This window comes from Monodelphis domestica, chromosome 3, assembly GCF_027887165.1.
Source record: "Monodelphis domestica isolate mMonDom1 chromosome 3, mMonDom1.pri, whole genome shotgun sequence".
NCBI classification, from domain to species: domain Eukaryota; kingdom Metazoa; phylum Chordata; class Mammalia; order Didelphimorphia; family Didelphidae; genus Monodelphis; species Monodelphis domestica.
This window is the reverse complement of record NC_077229.1, coordinates 86,956,788-86,970,651: the sequence shown is the minus strand read 5'-3', so window position 1 is coordinate 86,970,651 and position 13,864 is coordinate 86,956,788. Positions and strand designations below refer to the sequence as shown.

At 50.3% G+C, this 13,864-nt stretch overlaps 2 protein-coding genes across 3 annotated transcripts in view; both read right to left on the bottom strand.

Annotated features, from left to right (window-relative positions):
• The window catches only part of GIPC3 (GIPC PDZ domain containing family member 3), an 11,839-nt gene extending 9,470 nt beyond the window's left edge, over positions 1-2,369 (bottom strand). The window contains exon 1 of one of the 2 annotated variants that reach the window (XM_016432178.2): positions 1,887-2,369. In XM_016432178.2, coding sequence (XP_016287664.2) covers positions 1,887-2,123 — 237 coding nt within the window. In that variant the 5' untranslated portion in view covers positions 2,124-2,369. The remainder of the gene's footprint in view (positions 1-1,886) is intronic. The other variant, XM_007489174.2, reaches the window with a different exon arrangement.
• A 571-nt stretch (positions 2,370-2,940) lies between these two features.
• Positions 2,941-7,927, bottom strand: HMG20B (high mobility group 20B). Its single transcript, XM_007489170.2, has 10 exons — positions 7,773-7,927; positions 7,108-7,211; positions 6,528-6,654; positions 6,217-6,420; positions 5,746-5,866; positions 5,486-5,532; positions 5,184-5,256; positions 3,843-4,058; positions 3,602-3,734; positions 2,941-3,487 (listed from the first exon to the last, which is right to left on the bottom strand). The coding sequence occupies exons 2-10, from the start codon at positions 7,143-7,145 to the stop codon at positions 3,475-3,477; spliced, it is 972 nt and encodes a 323-aa protein (XP_007489232.1). The 5' UTR covers positions 7,146-7,211; positions 7,773-7,927; the 3' UTR covers positions 2,941-3,474.
• Between the last annotated feature and the right edge of the window lie 5,937 nt (positions 7,928-13,864).

The window sequence follows — 13,864 nt, the reverse complement described above, 5'->3', positions numbered from 1 at the left end:
CCCTGGGTTCAAATTTGACCTCAGACACTTTCTAGCTGTGTGACCCTGAGTAAGTGACTTAACCCCCATTGCCTAGCCCTTACTGCTCTTCTGCCTTAGAAGGTATTAATTCTAAGAAGGAAGGTAAGGGTTTTAAAAAGAAAAAAGTATCAGAACCTAGGTCTTCCAACATCCTCTTTTGAATCGACCCTAGAAAACATCTCCAGGATATCTGGAGATGGACTGGCAAGGCAGAGAAGCCAAAGATGCCAAACTAAGGCATTCTGTTATGGTGGTGGTGGTGGCAGCAACACAATTTAGGAATGAGGGTCGATAGATCTGTGGGGCTTTGCACACGGTAGGCCCTTCGTGATTCTGTTGAATTGCACTGGATGGAATGTCTGACCCTACAGCATTAAGCAGGCTCATTTTTGTGCCCAGAAATTTTATGGCTTTGAGTTGATGACAGTCAGGGATCAAAGAAAGTTTATAGTGAATAAAGCCCTGGGGCCAAATAGAAAGCCTCTGGTTTGGCTTCTAGAGGACCTGGGAGGCTGGGGTGGGGAGGACAGAGAATGCAGAGATCCAGACCTCATGGCCTCATTCCAAAGGCAGCTCCAGAAGCTCCTTCCAGCCTCGATTCTTCTTACTCCCAGTCTAGAATGCTGAGTGGATCCTCCTGGCTTTATTCAGAATCTGTCCGCCCTCTCACCTCCTCCTGCTTTTTCTTTCCTGGATCTCTCCTAAGGCTCTGTGTATCCCAAGATCTGGTGACCAGGCATCCTATCCTAATGCTGAACTCATGGTCTTCCCCCTTTTCGCCCCATTGGAGATATCCTGGTTCCCCTGGGCTGGGGATAGCCCCTAGAATCTGAGCATCCACAGCTGGCCTGAGCTCGTTTCATGGGTAAGAAGAATTTGATTCAAGCTAAGTGGATAGAACACAGAACCTGGAGTAAGAAAGATATGAGTTCAAATCCTGTCTCCAGCACTTCACTATGAGACCCCAGGCTCTTAACTTCTTTCAGTCTCAGTTTCCTCACCTGTAAAATGGGAATAATAGTGCTGGGTTTGGAATCAGGAAGACCTGAGTTCAAATTTGATCTCTGACACTTCCTAGCTGGGTGATTGCGGACAAATCATGGGACTCCTCTGTAAAATGAGCTGGAGAAGGAAATGCCAAGCCATTCCAGTATCTTTGCCAAGAAAACCCCCAATGGGGTCATAAAGAGTCAAGCACCAGGACGTTGTTGTGAGGACTGACCAATCAAACAACATTTATTAAGTATCTATTAAGGGCTAGTGACTTTACAAATCCCTTTACAAACATCTGAAGGGCTATCTAAATGCTGTCTATTTTTAGCCTCGGGGTTAGCACTTTGGTAGTCCGGGCAGTTCCGTATCTTCTAGGAACCTAACAATACCTGGGGAGGCGGGTGGTGCCCTGGGATTGCAGTATCAGAGATTTGGAGCTGGAAGGGGCTTTACAGGTTCTCTAGTCTTTTGTACCCATTTTTTTAAAATGAGGAAACTGAAGTCCAGAATGGATAAGGGACTCCTCCAAGGACACACAGCCCTGGGAAGAAGGCGGAAATCAATCAAGCAACGACTATGTATTAAGCCTCTCGGATGTGCCAGGCATCTTGCTAGACCCCGGGAGTGCAAAAACAATGAATGAAATGACCTCTGCTCCTAAAGAGTTTCTAAATCCGCCAAGTTTTCGTCCCTATTCCCATTTAAGAGATGAGAAAACCGAGGGTCGGAGAGACTCGCTGCGGTTATTAGGGCCCTGGATCGACGCAGCCAGGTCTCCGGGCTCCAGAGGCGCCACATTGGGAATTTGATCCGAGACCTCCCCGTACTTGGGACTCGCAACCTCCCGGCCCTGGGACGTGGGATAGGCTCACCTCGGTGGGGGAGATGCCGAAGGCTTCGGCGATCTTAGCGTACAGCTCCCGGACATTGGTGAAACCCTCGATCTTGCCCGTGGGGCTGCCGTGCGCCAGCTGGGTGTGGAACACCAGTCGAGGCCGGATGCGAGGGGCGCTGGGGGCCGGGGCCGCCTGCTCAGCGGGCGAGGGAGGGGGCGGCCGGGGGGCAGAGGGCTGGGCCCCCTGTGCCTCCCGGGCCCCTCCGCTCTCCATGGGCTTGCCCAGCCGCACAGGGGGCCCCAAGCGTCCGACGGCGCCGGCCGGATCCGGGCTGCTTCCTTCCCCCCCTTCCTCCAACTGCCCCCGCCCCCGCCCCCTCCCGCTGACAGCCGAGCTCTGGGCTGTAACACAAACCCCAGCACAGCGGCGGACAGCAGGAACTTGATCCTGGACCCAGGTAAGCGACACCGGGGGGAGGAGCCGACGAGGGCCCAGGTGAGGGGACGAGGGGGGAGGCGCCTAGGTGTCCCCGCGCCTGACAGCTTAGCACCGCGGCTCCCTCTCCTGGGGCCCCGACAGCTGCGACCAAGGAGGAGGACCAGACAGGCCCTCACTGTTGGGGTGGCCGGCCACCTTTTACCAGGGAAGCTGAGGCAGAGCCCCTAGAGTCAGTCGGGCTGCGCTGCTACGCCTTCGCACCCCCGACGGCCTCCCAAACTCTTTCCGCATTCTAGAGCTGGAGTCCGGAGACTTGTCCCTCTCCTGGGCTCGGCCTGTTTTCCTTTCAGGAAGACCTCACCTGCCTCTCTCGCAAGGGACCGCGAGGCTGACAGCCCAGGAATTCTCGTGCCAATTAGGGGAGGGGGTGGCTGGAGGCACTGCCAGGGTAGTCCGGGGGAGGCGAGACCCCCTGAGGGGCGGGCAATGAGCCAGGGGCCTTCGGGGGAAACAGCCTCGAGGCTCCTGGAGCCCCTCGGGAGAGCCGGGCCCAACTCCCAGGGCCGGACCCCGAGCCCAGGGGGCTTCCCGGCCAGGGCGATACTTCCCTTCTAGCCTCTCTCCCCGCTACCCCAGATCCACCACACACAGATTTGGGCTGAGTCGGTTTTTATTTAAAAAGGTGATTGCGATGGTCACAGCTGCCGCTCCAGGCTGTGTAGGGAGGCGGCCGGCTCCCTGCATGGGGTGGGGGTCAGGGCATGGCGAAAGGAACTGGAAGAGGCACGGAACGGAGTAGTCCAGGGAAAGGTTTTGATTTTGTAGATCTCCCGGAGCTAAATCTGGAAAGGCCAGGCCCAAGAGGCCGAGTCTCAGTCTCCCGCTCCGGGAGGGAGGGGGAGAGCTGGGTCAGGCAGTGGGAGAGAGAGGAAGACCAGGAGAGGGTCCAGGGCCGGCGGCCCCCACCGCTCAGGGGGTGCAGCTCCCGGCTCTCTCTCCGCCAGCTGGCTGGATGCGGGCAGCCACACGCCCGCCCCTTGTGCGCTGGGCGGGTCCTGGAGGTGGGGCGAGGAGGCCCGAGCCCCGCCCAGTGAGCTGGGAGACAGAGGGGCGGGGGCGAAGCTGCTGGGACCGATTCTTCCCCAGGACGGTCCGGATCCGCGCGGGCCCTTCCTCCAGCCGCTCCTCACAAGTGCTCGCTGAAGACGGACAGGAAGGAAGGGGCCCATCAGGAGGGGGGCGCCACCGTGCGGGATCCTCCCACCCCCGGCCGACGTCGTCCACTCGGGCCCTCCCCCTGGCGCTCCCCCTACCTGGCTATCCGAGACAGGATCTCCTTGATGCGCAGGATGAGCTTCTCATGCTGCATGGGGTCCCGCTCAATGACCCCGTGCAGCTTGGCCATGTAGAAGTCCAGAGTGCTGAGTGTGGGGGTTTCCCCGGTACCTAGTGGGGGGGGCAGGGGGAGAATGCCAGGGTCCTGGAGAGACGCCCCCCTCCCCATCCCATCCTACCCTGCTGAGGCTAGGGCCCTGCCCCCCAACATCCGCTCACCCGGCACAGGCAGGGAAGCAAAGCTGGCCGTGAGCGCCTGGCGGACGGCGCGCAGCTGCTGCTGCAGGGCCAGGGTCCTGCGCTCCTCCCGGGCCACCTCCTGCTCCAGACGCTCCCGGGCGCTGCTCATGCTCTGGGTGTGCCTCTGCAGGACCGCGTTCTGCTCCTCGAAGGCCACGTTCATCTTCCTGAGCCGCCGGAGCTCTGCTTCCCTGGCTGGGGGACAGGAAGTCCCCTCAGAGTCTACAGGCTCCGGTCAAACCTCCCCCGCTGGGATCCGGCTCTATGGGAGTTTGGCACTCTGCTTGCAACAATCTAGTCCGGCTTTACAGGTCTTATTATACCCATTTTACAGATTAAAAAACTGAGGCCAAGAGAGATTAAGTGGCACACCCATAGCCCGGTAGCTTGTGAATGCTGGTAGGTTGGGTTTAAACCCAGGTCTCTCTTCCCCAAGCCACAGAAAGCAGAAAAGAATAAAAGGCCTGGCCCAAGGCCAACATGGCCAGTCCTGGGGGAAAGGCAGGAGCCTCTACTGCCCCAGGCCTCCCCTGGGAATCCCTGTGACCCTCACCCACTGCTGCCAGGGGAGCTCAGAGGTGTGAGGCCCCCTATTCCCCCATCCCCAACACGGAGCCCTGAGTGCCCCCAGACCTCTGCAGATGGAACCAGGCCTGGAGATGGTCCGGGGTTCCCAGCTGTATGACCCTGGGGGAGTCACTTAACCCCTTTAGTCTAGCCCCTACCCCTGGTCTTAGAGGTGAAACTAAGGGAGAAGGTTAAAGAAAATAAATAATAAAATGAAGAAATGCTTGTGACTGACTCCTCCGTCCCTCCCACCATGCAGTTCAGCCCTCCTGGATCCACACTGCATTAGAGTTAATAAATGCTTATTGACTAAGTCACGTCTTGAACTCGGGTCCTGGGACTCCAAATCCGAACCACTCTCCACTATACTAGCATACACAGACATACATTCCGATTTTGCGGATGGGGAAACAAACTCAGGCTGAGCCAGGGCCAAAACCAGGACTGAACACGGAACCCCTGATCTCCCCGCCCCTGCCAGGGCCCGGCACCAAGCTGGGCACACAGAAGCGTCATTGGGGGCAAACGTGGGACCTTTTCATTCCTTCCAGCCCTGGTTGCTGTCCCGGCCGGCGAGGCTCTACTCAGCCCTGACCCTTCTGGACAAGTCCTAGATGTAGCAGGTCACGGGCCTCACCCCCCGCAGGCCCCGCCCCCTCCCCTCCCCCAGTCCCTGCCCCCATCCGCATCGGGCTTTTGTGGATCCCAGCCCTTGACCCCGCAGGAGGCTCAGGCTTCCGGACCGTCCCTCACCTTTGTTCTGGTCCAAGAATTCCTCAGTGAAGATGGGGACATCGAAGGTGGAGAAGCCGTCAAAGTCCCCGCCCTGGAAGGGGACCAACTCACTGCCTGGGCATACAACCGGCCCTCCCCCACCCCCAGCCCTGGGCTCCGCACAGCTCCCGAGCGCCCTCTCCTGGGCATCCCTCCCCGCAGAGGCTGCAAAGCGCTCTCTCCTTCCCCAGGCAACTCCCCTCTCCTCCCTTCTCCTAACGTCTTCCTGGGGGGCCCCACGCCGCCCTCCCCCCGCCCAGAGCAGAGACCCCGCGCCCCACCTTGTGTCCGTTCAGGAGCGTGTTCATGGCAGAGGCACCCGGGTCCTCTAAGGGCGAAAAGAGAAGCGGGGAGGGTCCTGGAGGGTGGGAATGGGGCCAAGGGCCGCGCAGCCCCGCCTCCCAGCCCGACACCCTCTCACACTCACTGGCACATACTCACACTTACACACACTTCTTCTCACACTCGTATATACATTCACTCATACTCACACACACTGATGGACTCATCCGCATAGATTCACACTCACACTCACACACACCCTTCTTAGTTTTCTTCTCCTGGAGTTTCTCTGCACACATCTTGTATGCCTCAGACTGCTGGTATTCCCGGAGCTCCTTCATGTACTGCTGCTTCTCCCTCTCAGCCTCATCAAGGTAGCGCTGGGGAGAGATAGGAACCAGATGGGAGGCTGCTGGCGGAGGACAGGAAAGTCAAAGAGGGGGCTGGGCTGGGCATCCCTGGCTAGGACGTACTCAAGGAGGAAGAGAAGGCAGAGGCAACGAGTAAGGTAGAAGGAAATCTGGCTCTGGAATAAAGGGCCTTCACTTAAGTCCTGCCCCTGGTATAGGACCTTGGACAAGTCACTAAGCCTCCAAGGGCCTCAGTCTCCTCATCTGCAAAATGAGAATTGCTGGAGAAATCTGAGGCCAACCTGAAGAGCCTGATGGCCAGTTGGGGGGGGGGGGTTCTGGGAAATGTACAGGTTCTACATGTACAGGTACATTCCTACCTGCTTATCTGTAGGTTGTAGCTTGCTCCATTCAGCACCCAACATCTTAGTGATCTCTGGGAAGGGCAGGTCTGGGTGCAGGGTTCGGATCTGCTCCCTCCGCTCGTTCAGGAAGCGAACATAACCTGTGACAGGTGCCTTTGGCCCATTTGGAAGAATCTTCTTCCTCTTTTTGCCCTTGGGCCAACCTCGCTTCTTCACGGGCTGGAAGAGGAAGATGGGAAAATGAGAGAGGAACAATAACCTCTGAGGAGAAGAAAGGGGCAGGGAGAAGCCCAGGGCCCCTTCTCCCACATCCCTCAGGTACTCACCTCCTCTTCTGAGGGCCCTTTCTCCATGCCACTGGCCCGAGGGCCATCTACCTTCTCCTGCTTCACTGGAGCCAGCCCTGCAAAGCTCCCTGACTGCTGCTGTCCCGGGACCTTTCCGTTGCTTGGCCTGGAATCCAAGTCCTCCCTCTGTCAGGGCTCCAATAGCTTGGGGCCACAGCCCCATCCCTTCCCACTTTCACTTAGAGGGAGAACCTGGGGGAAGAGGACCTCTGGAAACAAGTCACGTCATGCAGGAAACATGTATAAACTGCTCACTGGGGGCCAGACCAGAGTCCCCAAAAAGGCAAAAACAGGCCCTGCCTTCAAGGAAGAGCCCCTGCCCTCAGGAGCTCATGGGGGAAGCAGCTCCACAGAAAGGAGAGACAGACAGGAGATGGAAGGCAATGGGGGTGGGTGGGGCAATTTCAGAAGGCAATCTTGGCAGGACCCTTCATAGACCACAGAGCAGAACCTTCGGGAGACTAGTGACTTCCCTGGAAGCCAGAGACCCTGACACCTGGCCCCCAGGGTGAGCATCCTAGAAATCCACCAATTTGGGGGGAGGGGGAGTGTCACTCACAGGAGGCCTGGGACTAGCTGCTTGGGGCTCTGGGACATGACCACAGCCCTTTCCCGTCGCTGCCGCTGCAAGGGTGGGGTGGGGGTGGGGCACCTCTCTGAAACCTGAAAGACAAAAAAGTCACCCCCCCACCCCCGTGGGATGGGGTAGAGGTGTAGGTGGGAGACACTGCCGCAGAGCCTGGCTGAGCTACCTGCCCCCCTTTTCTCCTCGGGGAGAGTGGGGTTTAGCCGCTTCAGTCTCTACTTCAATAGAATGAGCTTAAGGGACCTTCTTCCCCATTCCCGTCGCCCCACAGATCATTTATTATCTACTGAGTGCTTTGAGATCTCAGAGGAGAGCGTCTAGGGGCGGGGCATGGGGCGGGGAGATGAAACTTCAGGGTTGGAGGAGGGGGGAGGGGTATGGATCCCACGGGATGCGAGTGGGGCACACAGCTGGACCCTGGGGATCCCCGGATCCCCTCCAAGTCCAGGGCAGAGGGCGGGCGGGGAGGGACCCTATGGATCCCTTTGTTGGGGGATCTCTCCCCCCCCCCCCCCGGCGAGGAAATCCTGTCCGCTTCCTCGGCACCCCCCCCAGCTCCCCCATCCCTGATCGCTTCGCCTCCGAGACCCCCAGGGCCCCGATCGCCCCCGATGCCCAAGTCCCGCGGCTGGTTTTACCTCCTGAGCAAACTTTCTTGGATCTTCGGGTTCGGACTCTCAACCGCCCTTGGCCCCGCCCCTCGCCCCGCCTCTCCCGGGTCCAGCGCCGGTAGGGAAGGGGCCCCACCCCCAATTCCGCTCACATGCTAATGTGGCGGGGCCACGAGCTCTGGGATTCGTCTCGGTCTCCGGCGCGGGGCAGGGCCATGTAAATATCATCCAGAGAGCGGCTAAGGGATTGGCTGAGGTAGGGCGGGGTTTCGAGTTGGGTGGTGAAGCGTAAGGCCCAAAATGCGTCAAGTTAGGCTGCGCCGGACTATATTCGGACCAATCCGAGGAGAGCACCTCCTCGAAGGGCGGGTTTTCTTAAAGGGCAGGAGGCCGACTCGATCTTCCCGCCCCTTGCGTCCATTCTTAAGAAGCCCGCGTCGGGGGAATGAGGACGCTTCCGCTCTTGCTGCTTACATTTTGTCGTGTCGGTGTCCAGTACCAAAGTCTGGGAAGTCACATCTTTAGGTCCTAGATAAAGGGTGGAAGAACGTGCTTTGAGATCCTCAGTATCCCAGCCTCGTCGGGTCTCAGTTTTCCTAACTACAAAATGAAGTTTGATTAAATGCTAAAGTTCCTCCAGCTCTTGATAACCAAACCCTAGAACCTTAGGGCTAGGCGGTGGGAGACTGAGGCATCTGGTTCAACTGGTATCCTGGTATCGAAACAACATTCTCCTTCATAATGAACCTGAGCAAGGTTTATGCAATCTGGGCTTGAATATCTCCAAAGACTAAGGGAGCCCACCGCCACTTCCCAACCAATCCTTTGAACTTTGAGACATCTCTAATATGAAAAGTTTGCCCTTGTTCGTTGGACGACTTAAGTAATGTTCTTGGCACCGATTTTTTTAATTGTCTTTGTACTGCTGACTCTGCAAAGTGCCTGTCACTACAAAATGGACTTAAAAAAAATCCAAACAACTCTTTACCTTCTGTCTTAGAATCAATACCAGGTATTGGTTCCAAGGCAGAAGAGCACTAAGAACCAGGCATTTGGGGTTACTTGCACAACTGCCCCCAAAGTAGACTTAAATTTTTTTTCAGTTACATGTAGAAACACTTTTTGTCAATATTTTTTGATATTTTAAAATTCTGATTTTCTCTTCCCCCCCCCAAAGGGGGTGAATAATCTGATGCAGGTTATACCATACTTTCATGTAATACATATTTCCATATTGTTCATGTTATGATAAAAGACACACTACACATATAATGGAAATCTCATGAAGGAAATATAGTGGAAGATGGCATACTTTGATCTGCCCTCAGATTCCAAAGTAGATAAAGCATTAAGTATGGGTTGGTCAAGATCTGCTTGACAAAGTTATCAGCCAAAATTTACCAAGTGGATAAGTATGATTTAAGCACCTACTCTGGCCCTGGCACCAAGCTTTTTAAGTATGAAGGCCAAAATCAGTCCTTGACTTCCAGGAGCTTATGCTCCTGGAGCAGTACTCATCTCTGATGCAAAAGAAAAATAAAGCTATAAATACAAAAGTAAGACTATTTTTGTCCTCAAAGAATTCTAGAGGTGACAATGTTCACAAATCAGTAAATTCAGGATATATAGAAAACAAGCACAATGAACTGGGAGAGCAAGAACAACTTGGGGGAATCAAGCCTTGAAGACAATGAGAGGTTTTTTTTTTTTTTTAATCAATCAACAAGCATTTATTAAGCAATTATCATGGACCAAATATTGTTCTGGCCCTGGAGATATAAACACTAAAGTGGGACATCATCTGTCCTCAAAAATTTACACGACAATGAGAGGTTTTTAAGAGATGGAGTGCATTGTAGTCAATACTCAATAAACATTTATTAATCATCTACTATGTGCCAGGGGCTAAGTGGGTAAAATGCAGGGCCTGGAGTCAGGAAGACTCATTTTCCTGAGTTCAAATCTAGCTTCAGAATCTTTGCAACCCTGGGCAAATCATCTAACTCTGTTTACCTCCATTTCCTCATCTGTAAAATGAGGTGGAGAAGGAAATGGCAAACTACTCTGGTATCTTGGCCAAGCAAACTTCAAAACTTCCAGTCAGACATGACTGAAATGACTGAACAACAACAAATAGGCCAAGCACTGTGCTGAGCCCAGGAGATACAAAGACAGTCCCTACTTTTCTATGTCTTCCAAAATTTTAAGATCTAAATTGTCTCCCTCTCACTCTTTCCTGAAAGTAGCTAAGCCTTTCACAGTTGATCATACTACAATATTCTACCAGTCCTACATATTTTACTCTGCATCAGTTCATGTGGATCTTTCCAGCTTTTTCTGAAATCATTCTACTTATTTCTTATAGGACAATAGTATTCCATCACCAACATATACCACAATTTGTTCAGCCATTCCCCAATTGAGGGGCAACCCCTCATTTTCCAATTCTTTACCAAGGTAAGGGTTTTAAAAGAAAAAGGGAAAGGAAAAAAGAAATGCCAAGCAGAAAAGTTTCTATTCTAAACTATAGGCAATGCGCAGCCATTGAAGTTCAAAGGTGTGCCAATGTTCATACCTAGGTTTTAGTAGTCTCAATTTGGCAGCTATGCAAAGATAAATTGGAAAACAGAGGAAATGGAGGGAGACCAAAGGCAGGCTATTGTAATATTTTATAGAGGTGGAGGCTAATGAGTGCTTGAGCTAGAGTGATTGAAGTACGAGTAGACAGAAGGGAACAAATGGAAGATGTATTGAAGTGGAATTAATATTTGACAACTTGTTAGATGGGGGAGAGGGTGACTGAGTAAAAAATCCAGGATGACCAGAGATTATTTGGATAACAGGAAAAATGGTGATATATTCAATGCAAATAAGGAAGTTAGGAGAAGGAGTGGATTTAGAGAGATAGATATTGATTTCCATTTTGGATATATTGAGTCTGAAATGTTTATGGGATACTCCAAAAGGCTGTTGGAGATTCAGACTGAATGGAACTCAAGAGGGGAATGAGAACTAGATATCAGACTTGAGAGTCATCCTTATTGACTTGAATAGCTAAATCCATTGGGATTTAGAGATCCAGATTATTTTTTTTAAACCCTTACTTTCCATCTTGGAATCCATACTGTGTTTTGGTTCCAAAGCAGAAGAGTGACAAGGGCTAGGCAATGGGGGCTATGTGACTTTGCCCACGGTCACACAGCTTGGAAGTGTCTGAGACCAGATTTGAACCTAGGACCTCCCATCTCTAGGCCTGGCTCTCAATCCATTGAGCTACCCAACTGCCCCCAGATTTTTTTTTAGAGAGAGGGAATAAAGAGGTCACTTTGAGAACATAGAAAAAGAAAAGGAAAGACCTAGGACAGAGACCTACCTTGGGGATCACCTTTGCTTGAGCAAAGAGCTGATGAACCTGCAAAGAAGATTGAGAAAAATCAGACTGATAGAGTAGTATCATGAAAACCCAGAGAGAAAAGTCTTCATGAGTTTGTCAAGAGTTTTAAATGTTGCAGAGAGATCAAGATTGATGAGGTCTAAGAAAAGACGATTGGGTTTAGCAATAAAGGGATCATTGATGGTCTTGCAAAAAGCAGTTTCATGGAAGGATAAGTGGGAGATGGGAAAGGGAAAGGGAAGCAGCATTTTTTCTAGAAATTTAAACTGTGAAAGGGAAGTAGATCTAAGATGATGATGAGGAACAGGCAAACTAAGTCTTTCAAGGATGGAGATTTGGAAAATAAGAAGCCTTACCTCTTGCCATTTCATCCTGTCCCTTGCATTTTCTTGCAACTAAATGACGAAGTCATAGAGGAAAATCAAGGAAAGGGATGATATAGAAGGGCATATGTCACCTGAATCCCATTGGAATGTTATCTGTCTATGACAATCAATCAACCCATCCCTGATCATTGTGAATTAATCATCCATCCTTAGACAGGGTCTGTCTTTTGCTTCTTTTTGTATCTCCAGCTCTTAGCACATTGGTACTTCCTAGGCACTTCTAAAAATGCTTAGTGATTGAAATAATTATTGATTGAAATAACAAACAGATACAAGAAATATCTTCCTCCTCCCAAGTCAGTTGGATTATCCATACCTTAAATGGAAAGACAGAATGAGTCTCAAACAAAGGTTCAGCTCAGTTTGTTTAATGGAATTCCCCAATCAAAATCTCTATACCTGGAATGAAATGACTCAAGTTTAATTTGGGGTTTGCTGTTTCCACCCACTAGCCCTTCTGAAAGCAAGCAGAACAAGTCTAATCTCTCTTCCGTTTCCCAATTCCTCAAATACTAACAGATAGCTATTATGAATCCCCCAGTTTCCCTCCAGAGTAAACTTCCCTGATTCCTTCTGTAGACTAATATGGCATGAATTTGAGGTCCATATTCATCTTAGTCATACTCCTCAGGTCTCTCTCTAATCCTGCTTTAAACACAGTGCCCCTAATTGGACACAGTATTCCATATTTGGTCTGTCCAAGGATTATCACCTCCCTAGTGCCACCTATGATCAAATTAGCTTTTTGGGGCTGCTTTGACTCACTCTGATTGAATTTGTAATCCACTAAAGCCCTCAAATCTTTTTCAAATGAACTGCTATCCAGTGATACCTCTGTCATATTGACTATATCTGTCATGCTAGTCCCAAATGTAAAACTTTATGTTTTTCTTTAAGAAATATCATCTTATTAGATTAAGTTTCTAGCCTGTTAGGGTCTCTGAAGATCATGAGGATCATCCAACATTTTAACTATCAATTCCTTCCAGCTTTAGTTCATATACAAATTTGACAAAAATGTCATTCTTCCTTTATCCAGGTCACTGATTTTTTTTAAATCTTTGACTTCTGTCATAGAATTGATACTAAGTTTCAATTCCAAGGGGGGAAAATCATACGGGTGAGGCAATTGGGGTAAAGTGATTTGCCTAGTGTTACACAGCTAGGAAGTGTCTAAAGTCAAATTTGAACCCAGGACCTCCCATCTCCAGGCCTACCTGTCCATCTGCTGAGCCATCTAGCTGCTCCTGCAAAAGTTGATTTTTAAAATTTATTAAGAATATAAGATGAAGAGTTCCAGTCCTGATTCTTAATGTTGACTATTGTGCCTGGAAGGCACCTAATAAATATACCTGTTGCAAGGTCAAAAAAAAAAAAAAGAATATAAGATGAAGGACAGATCCCTGGAACAGGCCAATAGAGACCTTTTTCTTGGTTGACATTTCTTCTTTGGGTCCAAAGACTTGACAGATTTGAATAGTATTGCCTAACTCACATCTCTCCACCAATTACACAAGAAAGGCAATAAAGATAAGGCCAAAATGGCTTTAAAAAAAAAACCTAGACATATTTTATCTGCTGTTTTCCAGTGATCTAGAGTCTATCTATTAACTTTACCAAAAAAGGAAATGAGATTAAAGTGACAAAGACCTATTCTCAATTAAATCACACTGTTCCTTTGTGATCACCACTTCTTTTCCCTTAATGTTCCAAATCATGCCATTGAGAATTGATTTTTAAAGTGTTGCCAGGAATTAAAGTCAAGGTCCCTGACTACAGGTTTGAGAGTCATTGTTTACAGCCTCTACTTTCTTCCCTTATTCTCCAGTCCTGTGGTATCCCGCCATTTCTCTTGGGATCTGTTATAATCCCTTTAGGCCTGTTGACTTGACTTCATCATGGATAATTAATTTTTCCTTGATCTGAGTAATGTAAAAACAGCTCATTGGCAGCTCTTACAGGAATTTTTTTTTTATTTCTCCTATTCCCTCTCCTTGTTACTGTTCTCCTCACTTCCCGGAAATGACTTCTTATTCAATCTGTATATATATTGGTATAAATCTATGTATGTGCATGATTTATCTACATATGCTACGTATGTTGTTTCTCCCAGGAGAATATAAACTTCTTGAGGTCCGACTTGTTCATTTTGGTCGTTATAACCCCATACCTAGCACAGTAGGGATTCAATAAATGTTTGTTGAAATTAATCAAATTATTATCTCCTTACTAGCCTTGGCTAATGTGTTAAGACCTATTTTTGGTTGTTGTTCAATCATTCAGTCTTAAATGACTCTACATGACCCTACCAACTTTTAGGGTTTTCTTGGCAAAGATAA